General features: G+C 48.8%; 1 protein-coding gene across 2 annotated transcripts in view; it reads right to left on the reverse strand.

Annotated features, from left to right (window-relative positions):
• RAB3GAP1 (RAB3 GTPase activating protein catalytic subunit 1) overlaps positions 1-23731 on the reverse strand; it is a 673051-nt gene that overhangs the window by 572243 nt on the left and 77077 nt on the right. The window contains exon 2 of one of the 2 annotated variants that reach the window (XM_085645769.1): positions 3787-3858. The exons of the other annotated variant lie outside the window; for it this stretch is intronic. Within the exon in view, the coding sequence (XP_085501895.1) occupies positions 3787-3854 (68 nt within the window). The 5' untranslated portion in view covers positions 3855-3858. The remainder of the gene's footprint in view (positions 1-3786; positions 3859-23731) is intronic. 2 annotated transcript variants of the gene reach the window in all.

A 23731-nucleotide genomic window follows, 5' to 3' on the forward strand; every position in this document is an offset into this window, starting at 1 on the left:
CAGCACAAGATCAGAGTGAAGAAAGGTGCTAACCAGTGGTTCATAGGGCGCGCCCTGTACCGTTGCGCCTGAGAGAAGTTCTGAAAAACGAACTGGACAAGCTGTGTGATATGGGTGTTATACAACCCATTGATGCTTCCGAATGGTTGGCTCCCCTGGTTATAGCGTCAAAGGCCAATGATAAGGGCATCCGTGTTTGTGTTGACTTACGCAGTTTGAATGACAACATCTGGGTAGAGCGGTTTCCTCTGCCCAACATAAATGAAATGATGAGCACGATGGGTAAAGGGTGTTTCTTCTCAGTCATCGATTTGTCCATGGCCTATCACCAGGTTGAGCTACATCCTGAGTCGAGACCGCTTACGGCGTTCTCCTCGCCGTTTGGGGCTTACATGTTTGTTAGGATGCCGTTTGGTCTAGCCTCGGCGGTATCCATTTTCCAGAAGGTGATGCAACAAGTGTTGGAGGGTATCAAGAACACGTTATGTTTCCAAGACGATATTTTGATGTATGGGGCTACAGAAGAAGAACACGATGCCGTTTTCAACACGGTTTGTCAAAGGTTAACCAAGGCAGGATTGACTGTGAAACTAGACAAATGTAAGATAAAGGTGGACTCAGTTGACTACTTGGGCCATACTATATCGAAAGATGGGTTTAAACCTAAATACAGTTTGATTCAAGCAGTGAGGGATGCCCACAACCCTACTAATAAGGAAGAACTTAAATCCTTTTTAGGACTAGCGGAATACATGTCTAAGTATGTATGGAATTTTGCAGATATGTGTGATGAGTTGCGTGAACTGCTAAAAAAAGAAAAAGAGTTTGTGTGGGAGGAAAAACACAGCAGGGCAGTAAAGGAAATAAAAGTGAGCATATTAGAATCACCTGCACTGGGTACATTCGACCCAAGCAAGAAAACTATCCTGACCACGGATGCTTCCAACAAAGGGTTGGGGGCAATGCTTTCCCAACAAGAACAGGGACGAGTCACCATTATTGCGTTCGCATCTAGATCACTCAACTCAGCGGAGAAGAACTACTCCGTCATTGAGAGGGAGGCATTGGCATGCTTCTGGGCTGTGAACCATTTCAAGTTTTTCCTGTGGGGAATACAATTCGTCATACATACTGACCACAAGCCTCTGACCTTCATGTTTTCGCCAAAAAATGCGCACAATAATTCCCCACGTATAGCGAAATGGGTGTTGGGGTTACAAAACTATTGCTTCAAGGTAGAATATCTACCAGGTCCAAAAAATGTAATTGCTGACTATTTGTCAAGATCACCACTTTTGGAATATGCTAAAGAGGAACAATTGGATGCCCCCATTTTGTCCTTGCATCACTCTTCTTTGTCTAAGGAAGAATGGGATGCAGGTGTAAAGGGAGACAAGGAGATGAGCATCATCAGACAGTTAATCATAAATGGGTGGCCTGAACATCGTTCACAGGTTCCGGATGAGGCCAAAGATTATTGGGAAGTGAGATTTGAACTGACATTGATGTCTGACATGATACATCGTGGAAACAGAGCGGTTCCTCCCTGTAATTTGAGAGACAAGATAATTGACCTGGGTCAGGAACTATTTCTGGTTCCCAAGGATGGACTCCATGATCAAACTTAAAGTGAAGGAATGTAATAGCTGTGCTAGTAGCGATAAGAGCAAGGTTACACGCAAAACCCCATTATCCCCAGTAGAGGTGCCAGAAGTTCCTTGGACCAAATTGGCAGTAGACATAATTGGTCCCATGGAAGTTCTAGGTACCCAGAAAAGATTTATGTTTGTGTTAGTTGACTACACGTCCCATTGGGTAAATTTTAAGTTTACATCACAGACTACCACGAGTAACCTAATCACATTTTTGAAGAATGTATTTGTCTACGAAGGTATTCCTGCAACGTTGGTTACGGACAACGGAGTGCAGTTTACCTCAGAAGCAATGACCACCTTTCTGGATGAGTTGAACATAAAGCATGAGAGAACTGCGCTCTATTGTCCGAGAGCCAATGGTTTGGTGGAAAGGACAAACAGATTCATCAAGGAGCACATTCAATTGGCCATCTCCAGTGGGTTCAATGTGGAAGACTCCTTAAGGGAGTGCTTGTGGGCGTACCACACTACCCCGAATCTGGTCACGGGGGTGTCTCCTTTTGTCATCTTGAGAGGAAGGGAACCGTGTACCAAACTGGTCCCACACTGGTTGAGGGGTGGTAACAGGGTGAACATAGACCATGGCGTGAGTAAGCAGCTGAGATCCCAACACCAAATGAAGTACAAGGGGTGGTATGACCAGAGTCATGCTGTCAAAACTCAAGAGTACAGCAGTGGTTCCACAGTGGCTGTTAAGAAGCCCACACATGTACAACCAGGTTTGAGCAAGTACCAGGCACACCAAAAAGTACAAAGGGAAGGAAAGAATGTTGTTCGCCTAGAGAATGGTCAGACATGGAGTAAGGACAGATTAGCTGCATCATCTCAGCCGTAAGACATACGTCAGTGCAATGTGTATTACGTTGTGGTAGAATTCTTGTTTTCCATATAAAGGGAGATGTGTTGTAATCTAAGTTTAAGTTACATGTTGGTATGGTCCGCGCACCCCTCCGCTAGTGCCACTTGGTACGGCCTGCGAGAGTTGACAGTAGAACGTTGACACCAGAGCCTCAGTTCAGGAGAGCGGATGACAGGAAATAAAGATCGAGCTTACCTTGTCCTTATCGCTTCACGTGTCTTCATTATATACAACAATTAGTTTTTACATTTTTAACCAATACAGTTCCCAAGATGCTTAACTTACTGCTTCTAAATTCATACAACAAATACAAAAGACAATAGGGGGCATATTTGTCATGGTTTTGTGTCGCCCTTGCACCTCGCAACGGGGTGCAAGGGTGACGCAAAACCTAGAATGATCTTTACCAAGCCATGCAAGGCCACCTATGGATTTAAGTGCATTTCCAGATTTACCATTAGTGGTAGACCTGGGAATGCATCAAAATGCTACGCCTCCCTAGCAAGAGGAAAAAACCTCAGAGGACTGCTTTTGTGCAGAAAGATGTCTCTTCCTGCACCAAAACAGTCATGCCAACAACACAGGCACCCTTGCACCATTGTGCAAAGATGCTTGCGTTCGCGCTAGGCAGCAGTTTGTGCACCAGCACAGGCAGAGGGGGTGCCGTATAATCTTAAATATGGTGCATTCCTGCTCTTTCACCCAGGGAAGTGCAGTGCAGCACGGTGGCTTGCTGTGTTGTGCTGCTTAAATATTTGATAAATATGTCCCTTCATACATAAACATCTTCAGCAAGCCTCATTCTCATTATGTTCAAAAGGCAAATTCACATTTTCAAGTCAATGACTCAGTCTGGTTATATACTTGCAATCGCAATATTCTCAAACAGCTAGGAAAGTTATCATCAGTTAATACAGTTCCTATTCTCACATACAAACCCATTCATCCATCTGCTATGAAATTAGACCTACCAGTACGTTGGAAGATTTATCCACTATCACGTTTCTGGTCAAATCTATACTGAAGAACAGTCACAATTGATCAACCAGATTTTCTATACTTTGCCAAGGTCATGCAGTCATGCATAATTAGAAGTGCAATTTGTGATATGAGAAGATAGAAAAGACAAGTTACGCTACTTAATCAGTTGGAAATGCTACATGCCAGAAGATCGAACTTGGGAAAATGTCTTGGATGTCCATGCTCCGTGTCTTGTCAGATCCTTTAGTCAACAATTTCCACTAAAACCCACACCAAAAATGAAATATTTACCTCGAGGAGTGGGCACTGTCCAGTATCAGACTCGGCAGCAGCCCAAACCAAGCTGCGATGCTGCTCATGTGCCTACAATACAGAAAATACTCTCAACTAAGGTATGGATGTTTGTTCTTCACATGGATCATGGCATTGGTAAAGAAAAGACAATGCCTACTTTGCAAACTAATTTAAAGCAATGCATTTGTGTACTAGATTAGAGTCTATGTGGTACGTCGGAGGAACTTACACCACTGTGCTGGCTTTGTACTACACAAAAACAACGAGGTGATAGATGAAATGCTTGAATAAATCTCAGCCACTGGCAAACGCTCTGGCCGCATCCCATCCATCATTTTTTGCCCACCATATCACCTCAGTTTGGACCCAGCCATATGCAAATCAGTCTTGACCCTGCTCCTCATGAGAACAGTCCAGCCCGAACTGCCAGGCCAGGTCCTCCCTGAACCGAAACACAAGCAATCTAGGACTGGTTTCACCTTCATTAGGGCTCGAGCAGGTATAGCTTGGTTCCAGTGACAGTGGCCGCTTCTCCATGCGGGTGGAGGAGCATCGCCCCCACTGCAATCCTGGTGCTTCTCTCATGCTGCTGAAAATTATTAACAGCATGAGAGCAGCGTCTGGATTGGTTAAAGAGAGTTGGCTGTGGGAGTGGACCTTGCGCCCGTAGCCACGGATGAAGAACATCAAGGATGTGTTGCAGCTAATGGGTAAGTAAATGTTTCATTTTTCATTATATTAAAGCGTTAATTTAATGCATGCCATGTCAATGATTTAGTTACTGCATAATTTGCATTCCTGGCTGTTAGTTATTTCCAGCAAGTTTTCCTGTGTAGGTTGTTTCTTTGTAGGTAATAACAGCCAGAGCTGCTGACTTTGGAGCTCGGGAAGCAGGTTCGAGAGTGGCACCGCTTAACTTCCTGTGATTCTGGCAAATCACTTAACATCCCTGGTGCCCATAACATATGAAGGTGACCCTTTGTAATGTAACTAGTGCATATATAAAGCACTCCAATACTCTCAGGTCAAGTTTGGATCCTTTGAACTGTGTGTTTTCAGTTTTGACTCATGCTCTGTGAGAAACTCGCACTGCCATCAGCCTCAACTGCAGAGCTCTGAGTCGTGGTCTGTTTATAGACAAAACACTTAACAAGTCAGAGGTGGAGATCGAAGAGGAGAGGAAGGGGGGAGGTGAGGGAACAGGAGGGTATTGTAGGGGTGGAAGGGAGGCAGGACATGAAAGAACGTGAGAGGAGGAACAAAAGGGAAGCAGGAGAGGGGAAAGGAGGGGGAGGGGGAAGGAGAGGGAAAGGGGAGGAATGAGAGGGGAGAAGAATTGGAGAGGTGAGTAGGGAGGAGGGAAGTGGACGGGAATGGGGCGTGAGGGAGAGCAAGAAGAGACATGAGAGTAGGAAGGAAGGAAGAGAGGAGTGGGTGATGGGAGAGAAGGGGAGGAGGGAAGTGGGAAGTGGGAAGGAAGAGGGGAGTGGGGGATGGGAGAGAAGAAAGGGGAGTTGGGAGGGGGGAGATGTGAGTAGAGAGGTGGGAAAGGAGAGTAGAAGGCAAGAAGGTAGTAGGGAGGAAAGAAGAGGAGAGTGAGCAAGAGAGGAGTGGGGAAAAGGGAAGAGGTTAGGGAATTGGAGGTAAAGAAGGGAGGAAGGAGTTAGGGAAGAAGGAGGGGAAGGGGGAGGGGGAGGGAGGAGGAACAAGGAGAAAAGAGAAGGGGATGGGATTGGATAGGGCCGGAGTAAGGAAATGAGAGGAAGGAAGAGAAGAGACAACATTATGAGGAAGGGAAGAGGAGGTGACAGGGATGAGGGGAAGTAAAGAGGTGAGATGAGGGGATGCTATGGAAGGGAATGGGTAATGGGTAATGGTAGGGATGGGTGAGGCGAGAGGAAGGAATGGGAGGGGTAAGTGTAGGAAAGTGAAATATTATGTGGTATGGCTGGATGGCCTTACCATGTAATATTATCACAATTCCTCAAAAATGGTCCTTAGATTCACACTAATAAATCTTTAGCTCAGTCCTGGTAGAGTGGCGAAGAGCAGTCAGGCTTTACTAGAGGAACATTTGTTAAGTATTTCAGAGTACCAACATAGACGATATGTTATTGACACGACTCAAGAGTAATCCAACACCAATTAAATGTATATGTTTATCTTTAACACCAAAGTGACTGGGATATCTACCATATAATTAGAGTTATATATTTTTGAACCAATATTAAATCACTGCAGCAAAATACATACACAAAATAACATTGCGGTCTGTGGCAAAATCTACTAGTGACAATAGGTCATTGCAGGCTGAGTTACTTGGAACGCTTATGGGAGGTAAGGTCTTGAGGGTTCCAGGACCAGACCACAACAGTCAGATCAATTTTACCTAACCCGTGGAGTTCGGGTGCAGAGTTGTTCTGGCGGGAGATGGGAGACAGAAGGGGAAGAGAAAGGAAGTGGAAGGGAAGAGAGGAAGGACAGTGGAGTGGAGGGAAGTGGAGGAGACGAGAAGAGGGAGGGGAGAGAAGATGGGAGGGGAGAGAAGTGATGGGATTGGGAAGAGGAGAAATTGGATTAGAAGGGGAGAGGAGGGAATGGGAGGGGGAGGGGAGGATAGGGAAGTAGGAGGGAAGAGGGAAATTGAAAAGACAGGATAGGGAAGAGAGGAGGAAAGTGGAAGGGGAGAAGGGATGGAAGAGGAGGACATATGGGTAGGGTAGAGAAGGGGATAAAGGAAGGATGAGAGGGAAATGGAAGGCAAAAGGGGATGGGAGAGGAGAGAATAGGACATGGAAGAGAAGGAAAGTGGAAAGGGAAAGAAGGGGATGGGAAGGGAACAGGGGAAAGCAGAGGAGATGGGAGGGGCAAGGTGTAAGGCAAGTAGAAGGGGAGTGGAAGGGGGGATGGAAGGGAGAGAGGGTGGAGGGAGGTGAAAGAGGAGGGAAAGAAAGAGGAAGGAAGTAGAAGGGATGAGAGGGGAAGAGAGGAAAATGTAAAGTAAAAGGAGGAAGGGAGACAGGGGAGGGAGAGGGGAGCAGATGGGGCGATGAGAGTGAAGGAGATGGGAGAGGAAGAGATGGGAGTGTAGGGGAGGTGAGGGAATGGGGCAGAGGGAGAGGTAGTGGAACAGTTTTGGAATGGAGGGAAGGGGTGAGAAGTAGAAGAGAAGGAGAGATGGGAGGAAAGAGGTGTGGGGCGAAGAAGGGATAGGAGAGTGATTGGAGGGAAGGTGAGGGTACAGAAGGGGTTGGGAGGTAGAGGTGGATGGGAAGTAGAAGGAAAGGAGGGGATGGAGGGAAGGGCAGGACAGGGAAGCAGGATTTGAGAGAGGAGGGAAGTGGAAGGCAATAAGGTAGAGTACAGGAGGAGATCGAAGGGGAGATGAGGGGAAAGAAGTGGAAGGGAAGAGAGAAGGGGGATGGAAGTAGAAGGCATATTGAGGGTATTGACAGGGATAGAGGAGGGAGAAGAGGGGTAGGGAAGTAGACGGTGAATGGGGGTAGGTTGGTGGAGCGAGGGGAGAGAAGGAATTGGAGGTATAAGGGGAGGAAAGTGGAGGGGAAAGGAAAGGATGGGATGGGGAAGGAAGTGGAAGGGAACTTTGGAGAACAGAGGAAGTGATGAGAGGGGCAAGATGGAATAGAAGTGGAAGAGAAGAGGGAAGGGGAGGGGAAAGGGGAGATGGGGATGGGAGGGAGAGGGAGGAAAGAGAAGGGAGGTGAAAGGGGAGGGCATGAGAGAAGAGGGAAGTAGAAAGGATTATATGGAACAGGAGGGGAATGTAAAGGGAGAGGGGAAGGCAGAGGTGGGAAGGTAAGAGGAACAGATGGGGTGGAGAGAATGAAGGATATGGGAGAGTAGATGAGGGGTTGGGAGTGTTGGGGAGAGGAGGGGATGGGGTGGAGAGATGAGGGGATGGGAGGGCAGAGTGAAGGGAAGAGGAAGGAAAGGGAAGAGAGGAAGGGATGGGGAAGAGGGAAGTGGAATGGAAGGGATGGATGGGAAGTGAAAGGGAAGAGGAGAAACAATCGAGTGGGAGAGGGAAAGGTAGAGCAGTGGAAGGGAAGAGGAGGGGTGGGATGGGAGGGGCCAAGGGAAGGAAGTGGAAGCAAAATGTGTAGGGAATGGAAGAAGGGAGGGAAGAAGGGTTGGACGAGGAGAGGTTAGGAGGGTGGGGGAGGGAAGTGAAGGGTAGAGGAGGGAATGGGAGGGGGTACGTGTAAGCGAAGAGGAGGAGATGCAAGGTGGAGGACAGGGAAGCAGAAAAGGAGACAGGAAGCGAATGGGGAGCTGGGGGAAGTAGAAGGAAATAGGGGAAGGCAGAGCGAGAGATGGGAGGGAAGATGAGTGGAAGGTAGAGGAGAGAACGAAATGGTGGTTAGATAGGGAGGGAAGTGGAAGGGAAGGGGAGCTGGGAGGGTACATGGGTGGGGCGAAAAAGGGGTAGGAGAGCGATTGCATGGAAGGGGAGGGTAGAGGAGGGGATGGAAGGGGGGTAGAAGGATGGTGGAAGGAAGGTGGATGGGAAGAGGAGGGGAGTGCAGGGAAGCAGAATGTGAGTGGAGGGGGATTGGAGAGTGGAGGGAAGTGGAAGGGAGTAGAGGAGAGAAGAGAAGGAGATTGGAAGGGGAGGTGAAGGGAAGGAAGTGTAAAGAATGAGAGGAAGGAGGATGGAAGTAGAGGGCATGGGGGATGGTAGAGACAGGGATAGAGGAGGGAGGAGAGAGTAGGCAAGTAGAAGGAAAGGGGAGGGGAAATACAGGGATAGGAGAGTGGAGAAAAGGGGAAGGGGAGAGAAGGAATGGGAGGTAGAAAAAGAGGGGAATGGAGGGGACGGGATGGGGAGGGAATGGAAGGGAATTTAAAGGGAGAGGGGAAGGCAGAGATGGGAGGAGAAGGGGAACAGATGGGGCAGAGAGAATGAAGGGGATGGGGTAGTGTAGAGGAAGGGATGAGGCGGGGAGGTGAGGGGAATGGGAGTGAAGGGAAGAGAGGAAGGGATGGGAGGGAGGGAGGAGGGAAGTGGAATGGAAGGGATGAAAGGAAAGTGGAAGGGAAGAGAGGAGAGGAGACAATCGGTTGGGAGAGGGAAGGGTAGGGAAGTGGAAGGGAAGAGGAGGGGATGGGAGGGACCAGGAGAAGGAAGTGGCAGGGAAACGGAGGAAATGGAAGAAGGGTGGGATGAGGAGGGGTTAGGAGGGTGAAGGAAGGGAAATGGAAGGGTAGAGGGGAGGGGACGAGAAGGGGGACATATAGAGAAGAGGAGGGGATGGGAGGCGGCAGATAGGGGAGCAGAAGGGGAGACAGAAGACAATTGGTGAGGTGAGGGAAGTCGAAGGAAATGAGGGAAGGCAGAGGGGGAGATGAGGGGAAGGGAAGGAATGTGAGTAGAAGGGGAGGGAAGTAGAAGTGGAAGGGAAGTGGGGGATGGGAGAAAAGAGAATGGAGGGGGAGGAGGAAGGAGGGGATTGGAAGGGAAGTGGGGGATGGGAAAGAAGATAGAGGGGAGGAGGGAAGTGAAAGGGAAAAGTGAAGCATAAGAAAGAAGAGAGGGGAGTGAGGAGGAGGGAAGTGGAGGGCGAGTGGGAGAATAGAAGGAAAGAGAGATGAGGAATGGGATACCAGGAGGAAAGTTGATGGGAAGAGTGGGGGATAGGAGAGAAGAGATAGGAGGAAGAACTGAAAGGGAAGAGGGGGGTGAGAAGAAAAGAGACATGAGAGACGAGAGGGGAGGAGGAAAGTAAAAGTAGGGGATGGGATGGCAGGAAGGAAGTGGAAAGGGAGTGTGAGTTGAGAGGGGGAGGGTTCTGGAAGAAAACGAGGAGTGGGAAGGATCGAGGTGGAAGAAAAGAGGGGGAGTGGGGATGGGAGAAAAGAGATAATAGAGGCGAGGAAATAAGTGGAAGGGAAGAATGAAGTGGGGAGGAGGGAAGTGGAACAGAAAAGGGAAGTGGGGAGGGAAGAGGAAAGTGGAAGGGTAGAGGGGAGTGGAAAGGTAGAGGCAGAAGGGGAGGCGGGGAGAGGGAATGGGAGGAGGAAAGACAGGAGTGAGGGGATAAGTGAAGAGAGGAGTGGAGAGGAGGTAAGAGGGAACTGGGGAGGAGTGAAATGGGAGGGAAGGGGGAGGTAAAAGCAGGTGGAATGAGGTAACTTAGGGAGGAGAAAGGAGGAGAGAAATAGAGATGGATGGGATTGGATGGGCGTAGGTAAGTAAAGAGGAAGGGAGAAGGGAAGAGACTAGGGAATGTGGAAGAGGGGAGGGGAACGGAAAGGGGAGAAGAGGGTATAGGAGGGAGAGGGAAAGGAAGTGTAAGTGGTACAAAAATGGAGGATGGGAACACAAGAGAGGGCAAGGGTGGAGATAAGTGGAAGGGAAAGTGAGGGATGAGAGAGAAGAAAGTTGCGGGGAGGAGGGAAATGGAAGGAAAGAGGAAAGGGAAATGAAAAGGACAAGGGGATTGATATGGAGGGAAGGTAAGAGGGGAGTAGGGTGGGAAGGAACAAAGAAGGGGTGGGTGGAGAGAAGAGGAGCAGAAGTGAGTGGAAGAGAAATGGGAAAGAGGAAGAAGGAGGGAGGAAGGTAGAGGAGGAAAAGGAGAAAGGAAGAGAGAGGATTGTATGGGATGGGAGTAGGCAAGTGGAGATGAAGGAATATGGAAGAAGAGAGGAGATGAGATGAGTGAAGGAGAAGAGGGAAGGTGAGAGGAAGGGATGGAAGGGTGGAAAGGGAGAGAAGTGGGTAGAGGAAAGTAGATGGGAAAGGGGGACGTGTGGGGGAAGGAAGTAGACAAGAAGAGGGAAGTGGGGGATGAGAGAAAGGATACCAGAGAGTGGGGAGCAAGCTAGTGAAAGGGGAGTGGACGGTTGGTACAAAAGAGAGAGGAGTGAGAAGGAAGGAAGTTGAAAGGAAAAGGGGAGTGGAGAAAAGTGGAAGGGAAGAGGGGATTGGGAGTGGGAGGATAGTAGGAAGAGGGCGAGAAGAGGAAAGGAAGAAGGGTGGGAGAGAGGGAAGCGGGTAGTAGGGAAGAGTGGTGAGGAGGGAGAAGATTGGGGAGGGAAGAAGCACTGAAGAGGGGAGAGGGGAGGAAGGAAGTGGGGAGCGGGGAAGAGAAAAGATTAGAGTGGGGAAGACAGAAGTGAAAGAGGTGAGAGGAGAGGAGGAATGGAAGGGGAGGTAGCAGAGAAGGGGGTGGCTGGAATGGCAGGGAAGCAAAAGGGGAGAAAGGAGGGGATGAGGAGGGAAGTAGAAGGGAAGAGGCGAGTGGGGGATGGGAGAAAAGAGAATGGAGGAGTAAAGTGGAAGTGAAAAGTGGGAGATGGGAGAGATGAAAGGGGAGAGGGGGGAAGTGGAAGAAAAGAAGGGAGTGGGAAGGAAAGAAGAGGGGAGTGGGGAAGAGAAAATGAGAGCTAGGAGGAGGAAGTGGAAGAGGGGAGAGGAGAGGAGGGGATGAGAGGGGGAGGTGAAAAGGAAATGGAAGGGAAGAGGAGGGAATGGGAGAGGAAGGCAAGGAGACACAAGGGGAGAGAGGAGGGGGTGGGGAGGAGAGGAAACTGAAAGGGAAGAGAGGAATAGGAAAAAAGGAGACTTAGGGGAGAATAGAAGTGGAAGGGAAAAGTGGGGGGTGGGATAGAAGAGAGGGGAGTGCAGAGGAGGGAAGTGGAAGTAAAGAGGGTAATGGGTGGGATGGGAGAGAATAGAGAGGGGTTTGGGGAGAGGGAAGTTGAAGGGAAAAGGGGGATGGGAGAGAAGAGGAGAAAGGAAGTGGGAGAGAATAGGGGAGTGAGGGATTGAGAGAGAAGAGAGAGGGTAGAAGGAAAGCAAGGAGTGGGGAGGAGGGACGTAGAAGGCAAAATGAGAGTGTGGTGGGAGAGTAGGAAATAGATAGAATGGAGAGGGAGGGAAGTAGAAGAGGAGTGGTGAAGAGGGAAATGGAACAGAAAAAGGAAGTGGGGAGGGAAGAACGGAGTGGAAGGGAAGAGGGGAGTTTGGAGGAGGGAAGAATGAGGCAGAGAGAAGACTGAGGAGGAGGGAAGAGGGTAGTGGGGAAGGGAGAAATTGGTAGGGAAATAGATGGGAGAGGGAAGAAGAGGAAGAATGAGAGAGGATGGGGAGGAGGGAGGTGGAAGAGGAAGAACAAGGAGAGAAGACGGGATGGGACTGGATGGAATGGGAGAAGTAAGTGGTAAGTAGGGAGGAAGAGAGAGGAGATGAAATGCAGAAGAGAAGAGTTGGAGAGGAGAAAGGAAAGGGCAAATGAGGGATGGGATAGTGAAGTAGAAGTGGAAGGAAATTTGGGCAATGGGAGAGAAAAAAGAATGGAGGGTGTTGAGAAAAGTGGAAGAGAAGAGGTGAGGGGGATGGATGGATGAGAAGAGGGGGAAAGGGTGTAGGGGAGTGAAAGGGAAGAGGGGACAGGAGAGGAGAGAAGGAAATGCGAGGGAGGAGGGAAGGAAATGAAGAGGAAGAGGGGAGTGGGGTATGGGAGAGGAAGGGAATGGAAGGAAGGGGGAGTGGGGTAGGGTGGGATAGGAGAAAAGAGGGGATTCGAGAAGAATGGGAAGGAGTGAAAAGTTGAGTTGGGAAGATAGAAAATGTGAGTGGGAAAGAGGGAAGTGGGGCGGTAGGAGGAGGGTAGTAGGGAAAGAGAGCAGATTGAAGTGGTAAGGAGAGAAGTGGAACGGAACAGCTGAGGCAGGATGAGGAAGGAAGGAGAGGAGAGGAGGAGCAGAATAGATAGGATTTCATGTGATGGGAGTAGGAAGGTGGAGAACATGGAAGAGGAGGAGAGGTAAGAGGAAGAGGGGAGGGGCGGAGATGAGAGGTGAGGGGATACAAGGGAAGAGAGGTGGAAGGGAAGAGGTGAGGTGAGGGGATGGGAAGATAAATAAGTAGAAGGGAATGGGAGAGAGTGGAGGATTTAAATGGAAGAGAAGAGGGGAGTGGGATGAATGTGAAAGAAGAGAGGGGAGGGGGATGAGGGAAGTGGAAGGGAAAGTGGTGGATGGGAGAGAACAGAAAGGGGAGTAGGGAGGAGGAAAGAGGAATGGAAAGAGGGACGTGGAAGAGAAGAAGGGGTTACAGGAAGGGAAGACATGGGTGGGGTGGAAAGGAGGGAAGAGGGAAATGGGGAGGGATGGGGAAGAAAGAGGGAAATGAAGAAATGGAGAGGGGAGGAGAGAAGAGGGGAAGGGGACAACAGGAAATGGGAAGTGGAAGAGAAGTAAGGAAGAAGGAACAGGAGGAAGGAGGAAGAGAGAGGATGGGATAAGAATTGTTAAGTGGAGAGGAGGAATAGGCGAAATGAGGGAATGCAGGAGAGGAGATGAGTGGAGGAGAGGGGGAAAGGGGCGGTGAGGGAATAGGAGGGTGGAAAGAAGAGAAGGGGAGGTAAGCAGAAGGAAATGAAGTAGGGGAGTTGGGAAGCAAGGGGGGAAGGAAGTGGAATGGAAGAGGGGAATGTGGGGATGGGAGAGAAGAGATGAGGCAAGGGGAGAATGCAAGTGGAAGGGTAGAGGGGTGTGGGTAGAAGGAAATTGGGAAGGAAGAGTGGAATGATGGGGATGGTAGAGAATGGAGAAGGGAAGTTGAAGGGAAAGGGTGAGTTGGGATGAGAAAAATGGAAAGAGTGGAGGATGAAAGAGAAGAGAGAGGAGAGGAAGAGAAGAGTGGGGAAGACAAGAAAGGGGGAGGTGGAAGGGAAGTGGTGGGGCTAGGAGGAGGTAGGCGAGTGGAAGGGAAGAGGGGAAGGGAAAGGAAGAGTGAGGTGGGAGGGAAGAGAAGCCGATGGAAGGGAAGAGGGAGGGAAGAGAGTAGAGGATTGGAGGTGGAGGACAAAGAAGTGGATAGAAGAGAGGAAAGTAGAAGGAAAGAGAGGAGGAGATAGGATGATGGAGGTGGAAAGGTAGTGGGATGGGATGGGAAGGAAGTGGAAGGGAAGAGAGGAGGGGAGAGGACATGATGGGAGGGCATAGGGTATGGGAGGGGAGAGGAGAAGATGGCACTGTGGTGAGGGAAGTGGAAGGGAAACGTGAGAGGAGGGGATGGGATGCTGGACTTGGAACTGAAGTGGAGGAGATGGGAGAGGGAAGTGAACGGGAAGAGGGGAGAGGAGGGGATGGGAGGGGAAGTGGCAGGGAAATGGTAGGGAAGAGGGGATGGAAGCGGAAGGAATTAGAAGAGAAGTGGCAAGGAAAAGAAGAGGGAATGGGAGGGGCCGGGTGGAGGAAAGTGGAAGGGAAATGGGGAGGAGGAGATGGGGAGGTAAGAGGAGAGAGGAGGGGATGGAGTGGGAGGGAGGAAAGTGGAACCGGAGATGCGTGTGTGAGTGGGGGAGGTGGGAGGCAGAAGGGTATTGCAAGGAAGAAGTGGAAGGGAAGAGGGTAAGATGGATGTGGAAGGGCAGAGATAAGAAGGGGAAGGGAAGTGGAAAAGAAGAGGGTTGGGGTGGAGGGGAGGGGGAAATAAATGGGAGAATGGAGGGAGAGAAGGTGGTGGAAAATAAGTGGATGAGAAGAGGAGATGGTAGAAAAGGCTATGGGAGTGGAAGGGGATAGTAGGGGATTGAATGGGAAGGGGAGAGAGGAGGAAAGTGGAGGAGAACTGGGAAGGGGACATGAGGGGATGGAATGGGAAGAAGAGGCAGGGATGGGAGTAGGTGAAATGTGAATATAAGGAAAGTAATGTGAAATGAAGGAAAAGGAGATGGTAAGAGAAAGAGATAGGAGAAAGATGTGGGTGGGAATTAGAGGAATGTGTGAGATTGGGAGGGAAGTGAAGGAACTAGAAGAGTAGAATGGGAAAGGGGTGGGGCTGGAGAGAGAAAGAAAGCAGGGCGTTAGGAAGTGGAGGAAAAGGGAAAAAATGTCTAGGAGAGAATTTAAGAGACTGGATTGGAGAAACTTTTGGGTTGAGAAATAAAGGATTGGGTAGGAAGGGCTGCCAGTTGAAAGACAAGGGGTAAAGAAATCAGGGGGAATGGGAATTTCAAGTTGGTTTCAAGTCAGTTTTCAGTTTAGATTCAAGTTCAGTTTAATTTTCAGTTCGACTTTCATTTGGTTAATTCACTCACCTTGCCCCCACCCCCCACCTGCCCGGTCCCATCTTTTTTGGAGCCTGCTCAGCCCCTGCTGATTCAGGCTTCTTAGCGCCCCCAGTTCCAGACACCCTTAGTGGTCCTCTCGGTCCGGGGTTCCTTGTGCGCAATGCTGCAGGACCTTGGATACCAGCCTTTCATACAAAGGGCACGTCACAATGGAGACCATTCAATATGTCATCATACATCACCAATATGGGTGATACCACGTTTTTGGTGTTAACGGAGGGGGGGGGGTTCAGGACAAGACAAGTTAAAAATCGAACTTCTTGACGAGAGCCATCTATTTCACACACAAAATGATCCAGGTGTGAACCACAAAGAAGATTTCATGCTATCCGACATAATGTCCACATCAGCGGTCTCTCGTTTTCTGTGTACTAAAGTGGAGGCCTACCTCTGCAAGTACCAGGGCCCTCGACTCGAGAAACATCAGTTGCAGTGGCTGGGCCTGTAATATAGGTGTTCTATTCCCAGACTTCTGCTGCAAAGGCGAAATGTAATTTAATTTTGAAATCGTTTATTAAGATTATATAAAGAAAGAAAACAAGTTGCCATCCTTTCAAATTAATTGTGTACTGTATGTTTTTCTGTATTTTAAATAGATTATATATCAACATAATACCCATCCTCACAACCTGTCTACCCAGAGCCCATTCGATGTATATATTAAACGATTTTCACTGGCCCCCATCTATGTGATTGTTCTGCTCCTCTCTGCATGTCCTGTAATCACCCTTCCTCTTGCAAAAGCATTGGCTAAGCCAAAGGTCTGGCCTTTTAATGAAACTGCGCCTTCGTCGATTGTTTACACGTGCAGGTGTATGGATGGTTAAGTGTATGAATGTGAGCGTGACTCGGTGGCTGGATGAATTGATGAGTGAGTGCATGTTTGGAGAAATGGTCAAGTGCATTGTTGAATGATAGAGATCATGGATGGATGGCGAGATGAATGTTTGGGTGAGTGTATAAGTAGACAGGGAGTGTAAAGCAAGTTCAAGAGTGGCAAAGGCACTGTGTGGCGGCAAGCGTAGGGTGGTGACACTGAGGCAGAAAGTAGAGCAGTGTGGGAGAAGGGGCAGTGAGTGATGTTTGGGCACTGAACGTGTGAGTGAGTCCATGTGCAGAAGTTCACTTGCAATGATAAAAAAAGTACATTTTACTGTTGGGCTCGGGGTTCTACAATCCAATAAAACTTAAGAGACTTAAAGGAAAATAATTCTGTGACACCTGTCACTAAACCTTCAATTCAAGCGCAATGATGTCATGGTACATTCGCTTTCGAGTGCACTTGTCCCTCCCCAGCACATCACCTGCTTTACTGTGGTCGTTGCAAAGTTTAATCTGTATTTCTTTTTTATCTAGTGCCAAGGTCTGGTACAGCAGCTTCCGAGAGCTTTGAAACAGTGTATGTGTGTATGTATATTCAAGAGTAAAGGCACGCAATACTTTCAAAGGCACATTTTGTGTGAAAACTGAGTTTCGCAATATACATTGGGTGGGTACCTTTTATTCCAGTAAGATTTCAAATATAAGGTAACATATAAAGGATAAAAATGCAAACATATTTCGATATAAACCTAGGGCCAGAGTTATCAAAGTGTTGCGTTGCCATTGAGTCACGCAAGGTAACACAAGGGCAATGCAGCACTAAAGTCAGATTTACCAATGTTCTTGGTAATTCTGGCCTAATGAAAGGCAGCGCAAATCGCTGCCCTGCATTACTCTGCCCCAGGGAGACATTCCATGGGTGGAGCGTGGGTGTTCCTATGTATCCACCCATAGATGTTGGTTCATTCCCAAATTTACCATGAGTGGTAGACCTGGCAATCTGTCAAAATTCTTCAGCACAAATAGAAAGACTGATAAAGCCACAGGGGATTGTTTTTGTGCAGAAAAGTGTTGCCTTCCTACACAAAAACAATCCTGCCTGCAACAGAGGCTTCTTGCACCAAAATGCCAGGGTGCCTGTGTTGGCACTAGATCAAATACAAGAAAATAGAGTGCTAAATTGCGCATTTTAAACAATTGGTCAAACAAATACATTCACAACAAACACCATTTAGTCAATTTGACAATGTTTATAGCCTCCTGACAAAGATCTTTAAAAATGGGGATTGAGTAATTACATAACTAAACAAGCATTGGCATAGCTAATAGGTCTCGCCTTGGGACCTTATAAGTGTTTAGTTAACTAGCACAATATCCTTGGTGCAACAACATCAAGTGTTGCATGGCTAAACACTTATAAGGTCCCAAAGGCGAGACCTATTGGCTATGCCAATGCTTGTTTTGAGTGAGTGGCTTGTGCAGGTATGTCACTGTGAGGTAGAGATGCTGCGAGTGCTTTTACAGGCGCCCCTGTGACATTGCATCTCTTCAAAATGTATCTTGGGTTTGGTGTAATACTTCTATCCCCTATTCCCGTCTTCTCGCACCCAATACATCCTTAAATGTCCCATGTACAGCCAGGGTTGACACTACTATTACCCCTGCCCTCCAGTGCCACTTTACCTGTCACGGTTGGTGGTGGATGTGGTGGTTTACGTGATGGTGGTGGATGTGGTGGTGGTGGACGTGGTAGTGGTGGACGTGGTGGTGATGGAGGTGGTGGACGTGGTGGTGGTGATGGACATGGTGGTGGTGGAGGTGGTGGTGGACATGGTGGTGGTGGAGGTGGTGGTAAATGTGGTGGATGTGGTGGTGGTGGTGGACATGGTGGTGGTGGACGTGGTGGTGGTGGACATGGTGGTGGACGTGGTGGTGGTGGATGTGGTGGTGGACGTGGTGGTGGATGTGGTGGTGGTGGACATGGTGGTGGTGGACGTGGTGGTGGTGGACGTGGTGGTGGACGTGGTGGTGGTGGTGGAGGACGTGGTGGACATGGTGGTTGTGTGGTGGTGGTGGACGTGGTGGTGGTGGATGTGGTGGTGGTGGACATGGTAGTGGTGGACGTAGTGGTGGTGGACATGGTGGTGGTGGTGGACATGGTGGTGGATATGGTGGTGGTGGAGGACATGGTGATGGTGGTGGACATGGTGGTGGTGGTGGACATGGTGGTGGTGGTGGACGTGGTAGTGGTGGTAGTGGACATGTTGGTGGTGGACTTGGTGGAGGTGGACGTGGTGGTGGTGGATGTGGTGGTGGTGGATGTGGTGGTGGACGTGGTGGTGGACATGGTGGTGGACATGGTGGTGGTGGTGGATGTGGTGGTGGATGTGGTGGTGGACGTGGTGGATGTGGTGGTGGTGGACATAGTGGTGGTGGTGGGGTGGACGTGGTGGTGGATGTGGTGGTGGATGTGGTGGTGGTGGTGGTGGACGTGGTGGATGTGGTGGTGGTGGTGGATGTGTTGGTGGTGGTGGTGATGGACATGGTGGTGGTGGACGTGGTGGTGGATGTGGTGGTGGACGTGGTGGTGGTGAACATGGTGGTGGTGGACGTGGTGGAGGTGGTGGACGTAGTGGTGGTGGTGGACGTGGCGGTGGTGGTGGACGTGGTGGTGGACATGGTGGTGGTGTTGGTGGTGGTGGTGGTGGTGGGCGCGGTGGTGGTGGACGTGGTGGTGGTGGTGGACATGGTGGTGCATGTGGTGGTGGAGGACATGGTGGTGGTGGTGGACATGGTGGCGGTGGATGTGGTGGTGGTGGTGGATGACTATTGGGTAGGAGGGTGCTGGCAGAATGTGAAAGGAGAGGAGGATCTCCAAGGGGGCACATGGGAGAGCAGAAAGAAGCCGAATATTAGATACAAAAAACGGCAAGTAGATAGAACACGAAACAGATTTAACTGGGTGGTCCCTTCTTATAGCGCATGTGAATGTTCCTTAGCACCCCGTTTTTAGTAAACAGGGGGACCATGGGGAGATTAATTGATTAATCACGCATTATGATCGCGTGCGATTAATTGATTAATCACTCATGTTGATCGCGTACGGAAGCCGGTGTTGTTCGAGTCATGGCGTTGGCTTACCAATGTGTGATTCTGGGCAAATTAGTTAATCTCCCGTGCCTTCTAAAAGGCAATGTGTTCCTGTGTGAATGTAGCGCATGCACAGCAATGAGGGCTCTGTACAGCCCAGTACTGCACACTACACAACAAACAAATATCCGTTCATGTAGCGCATGCACAGCAATGAGGGCTCTGTACAGCCCAGTTCTGCATTTAAAATTTAAAGCGCATTAAAGCGCAATGCTCCATTAATAAAAAGAAATACGTCGTGCCTGCAGTGAGAGTGGCTCACAAAGAAAAGAAACAAGCCACGGCATTGCTCTGGTTGATGTTTGGGAGGTGGGAGGGGTGTTCTGTGCAGAAAGGCATTACAGCGCTCCAGTAAATAAATAAATAAAACAAGCACTGGAGCTGAAAGTGCACGCTGTGCTTAATGAGCCATGTTGAGGGAGGAAAGCCGCGCTCGCTCCCGCGGACCCTAGGCCAGGGCAGAGAGAAGGCGGGACATGCACCTACCTTTGGCCAATTGCGTGCTATCTTTCTTAGAAAGACGCATGCAAAGGCCAATAGCAGGTGAAGAAAACAAAAGCACACGCACAAGCGTGTGTTCCAAAGTTTAAAGCCCTTACTAAATGTCACGCAGGGCAGCGCATGCGCGCTGGCTCAGGCGAGACCTAAGAAGCATCTGCTACTGATTTTAGTACAAAGCACTATAGAACCAGTTTTTGGACAGTTAGTTAAACATAAGGACCTTTTGTTTAGCATTCTCTGAAAATCCCTGCTATGAAATGACAATAAGCTCATGCAATATTAATCTTCAGAAAGGTGCTCCTGCTTGACTGTTGACCATAGCATCATTTTCAGTGTGCTCATCAGGACTTTGCAACATATGCTTGTTTGAGTCGACACTCACGTACTTTTCTTTTTTTAACCAATTTTATTGATCTTAAGAGCAAATTATACAAGATGCAGTTATTGTAGTATGATCATGTTTACAGTCAGCGATCACATTTTCTCAATGGGTCAGAGTAGAATATACAGCAATGACAGTTGTGACAGGAGTCATTGGTTCCTTATTTCATACTCGACAAACAACACGAGTAACTAGCAAGATACTAACAGTTTTTCCATCAAGCGCTATGCTTCCAGAAGAGAAGATGCTTGTGGTACAGGCTGGCAAGCATCTATAGTGCCATTCTACATGCAGACAGTATAAAAGGGCACAGCACTCCAGCAGCAGGGTGGGCAAGGCCATGTTTCAATATAAGAGAGAGTGTAGGCTCAGGCCCATGATAGCAATGGAGGGAAAAGAGGAGAGGCAACATGAGGAGGGGAGAGAGGAAGGGAAAGTGGATGAGGGGGGGAGACAGCATGAGGTACGTTTGTTAGCTCATAGTGAGCAATCAAACTACCCCCTTCGGCCCCGTCAAGCTATTTGGAGAGGACCTGCAATTTGTGCGCGAGGACATTCCATTCAAATGCCATGGGAACCCTGCACAATCCTCTGACCTCCACCCTGCGGAGTGCCACTGATTTGGCCCTGCTCCACTTCAGCATTGCTGCATACCAGTAGGGCATACCTGGAAGGCAAGCATCCTTCCATTTTAAGGCTATAGCTCTCTTATTTATAATCATGGTGTGTAGATCCCACCCTTCCAGTGACTGCCAGCAAGGTGTCTGTGACCACAGTAACTGCGCCTCCTGACAAGTCCCAGAATATATGCACCATATTTGCAGTGACCGAACCACATCTAAGCCATGTGGACTCACTCTTATATATCATCTGTATTCGTGCTGGTGTAAGGTACAATCTGTGTGGAATGTTGTGTTGAATGTATTGAAATTTTGCATTGCCAAAGAGTCGGTGTGGGTATATGAGCACCCCCTCCTACTCTTTCTGCGTACGTTTGCGGCCAATGTAACGTTTCCAGTGCTGTCTAGTAGAATGCATCAAGTCCTGCGGGGAAGATACCATTCCACGTGTGAACTACGTGATAAGATGACTACCACCACCCATCATGTGGAGTGCACGTAATAGTGGATGAGTGTCCGGCTCTGTGTCCTTGATTTGCCAAAGTCGTTGCAGTTCGCACATCAGTGTTTAGTGTGCTATGAAATGACTCACAGACAGGCTATGACCTTTGCAGAGTAGTTCAAAAGGCATGAGGACACCATCTTGGAACATGGCACCCAGAGTATCCACCCATTTCCTTGCCCAGAGCTCCACCCTCTCCCTCCCAAGTAGTTCCCTGAATAGTTGATGGGATTCAACACAGATCTTCGGTGTGTAAAGTGTCAGGGTCGGACACCGTTGGAGGTTCCTAGTGTAGCTGTTGTAGGCAATTGTCAGAAGTTTATTAGAGACGGTGGTGAGGGAAGTGGAAGGGAAACGTGAGAGGAGGGGATGGGATGGTGGACTTGGAACTGAAGTGGAGGAGATGGAAGAGGGAAGTGAACGGGAAGAGGGGAGAGGAGGGGATGGGAGGGGAAGTGGCAGGGACATGGTAGGGAAGAGGGGATGGAAGCGGAAGGAATTAGAAGAGAAGTGGCAAGGAAAAGAAGAGGGAATGGGAGGGGCTGGGTGGAGGAAAGTGGAAGGGAAATGGGGAGGAGGAGATGGGGAGGTAAGAGGAGAGAGGAGAGAGGAGAGAGGAGGGGATGGAGTGGGAGGGAAGAAAGTGGAACCGGAGATGCGTGTGTGAGTGGGGGAGGTGGGAGGCAGAAGGGTATTGCAAGGAAGAAGTGGAAGGGAAGAGGGTAAGATGGATGTGGAAGGGCAGAGATAAGAAGGGGAAGGGAAGTGGAAAAGAAGAGCGTTGGGGTGGAGGGGAGGGGGAAATAAATGGGAGAATGGAGGGAGAGAAGGTGGTGGAAAATAAGTGGATGAGAAGAGGAGATGGTAGAAAAGGCTATGGGAGTGGAAGGGGATAGTAGGGGATTGAATGGGAAGGGGAGAGAGGAGGAAAGTGGAGGAGAACTGGGAAGGGGACATGAGGGGATGGAATGGGAAGAAGAGGCAGGGATGGGAGTAGGTGAAATGTGAATATAAGGAAAGTAATGTGAAATGAAGGAAAAGGAGATGGTAAGAGAAAGAAATAGGAGAAAGATGTGGGTGGGAATTAGAGGAATGTGTGAGATTGGGAGGGAAGTGAAGGAACTAGAAGAGTAGAATGGGAAAGGGGTGGGGCTGGAGAGAGAAAGAAAGCAGGGCGTTAGGAAGTGGAGGAAAAGGGAAAAAATGTCTAGGAGAGAATTTAAGAGACTGGATTGGAGAAAATGTTGGGTTGAGAAATAAAGGATTGGGTAGGAAGGGCTGCCAGTTGAAAGACAAGGGGTAAAGAAATCAGGGGGAATGGGAATTTCAAGTTGGTTTCAAGTCAGTTTTCAGTTTAGATTCAAGTTCAGTTTAATTTTCAGTTCGATTTTCATTTGGTTAATTCACTCACCTTGCCCCCACCCCCCGCCTGCCCGGTCCCATCTTTTTTGGAGCCTGCTCAGCCCCTGCTGATTCAGGCTTCTTAGCGCCCCCAGCTCCAGACACCCTTAGTGGTCCTCTCGGTCCGGGGTTCCTTGTGCGCAATGCTGCAGGACCTTGGATACCAGCCTTTCATACAAAGGGCACGTCACAATGGAGACCATTCAATATGCCATCATACATCACCAATATGGGTGATACCACGTTTTTGGTGTTAACGGAGTGGGGGGGGGGGGGGGTTCAGGACAAGACAAGTTAAAAATCGAACTTCTTGACGAGAGCCATCTATTTCACACACAAAATGATCCAGGTGTGAACCACAAAGAAGATTCCCTGCTATCCGACATAATGTCCATATCAGCGGTCTCTCGTTTTCTGTGTACTAAAGTGGAGGCCTACCTCTGCAAGTACCAGGGCCCTCGACTCGAGAAACATAAGTTGCAGTGGCTGGGCCTGTAATATAGGTGTTCTATTCCCAGACTTCTGCTGCAAAGGCGAAATGTAATTTAATTTTGAAATCGTTTATTAAGATTATATAAAGAAAGAAAACAAGTTGCCATCCTTTCAAATTAATTGTGTACTGTATGTTTTTCTGTATTTTAAATAAATTATATATCAACATAATACCCATCCTCACAACCTGTCTACCCAGAGCCCATTCGATGTATATATTAAACGATTTTCACTGGCCCCCATCTATGGGATTGTTCTGCTCCTCTCTGCATGTCCTGTAATCACCCTTCCTCTTGCAAAAGCATTGGCTAAGCCAAAGGTCTGGCCTTTTAATGAAACTGCGCCTTCGTCGGTTGTTTACATGTGCAGGTGTATGGATGGTTAAGTGTATGAATGTGAGCGTGACTCGGTGGCTGGATGAATTGATGAGTGAGTGCGTGTTTGGAGAAATGGTCAAGTGCATTGTTGAATGATAGAGATCATGGATGGATGGCGAGATGAATGTTTGGGTGAGTGTATAAGTAGACAGGGAGTGTAAAGCAAGTTCAAGAGTGGCAAAGGCACTGTGTGGCGGCAAGCGTAGGGTGGTGACACTGAGGCAGAAAGTAGAGCAGTGTGGGAGAAGGGGCAGTGAGTGATGTTTGGGCACTGAACGTGTGAGTGAGTCCATGTGCAGAAGTTCACTTGCAATGATAAAAAAAAGTACATTTTACTGTTGGGCTCGGGGTTCTACAATCCAATAAAACTTAAGAGACTTAAAGGAAAATAATTCTGTGACACCTGTCACTAAACCTTCAATTCAAGCGCAATGATGTCATGGTACATTCGCTTTCGAGTGCACTTGTCCCTCCCCAGCACATCACCTGCTTTACTGTGGTCGTTGCAAAGTTTAATCTGTATTTCTTTTTTATCTAGTGCCAAGGTCTGGTACAGCAGCTTCCGAGAGCTTTGAAACAGTGTATGTGTG

Source organism: Triturus cristatus, chromosome 3_1 (assembly GCF_964204655.1).
Source record: "Triturus cristatus chromosome 3_1, aTriCri1.1, whole genome shotgun sequence".
NCBI classification, from domain to species: domain Eukaryota; kingdom Metazoa; phylum Chordata; class Amphibia; order Caudata; family Salamandridae; genus Triturus; species Triturus cristatus.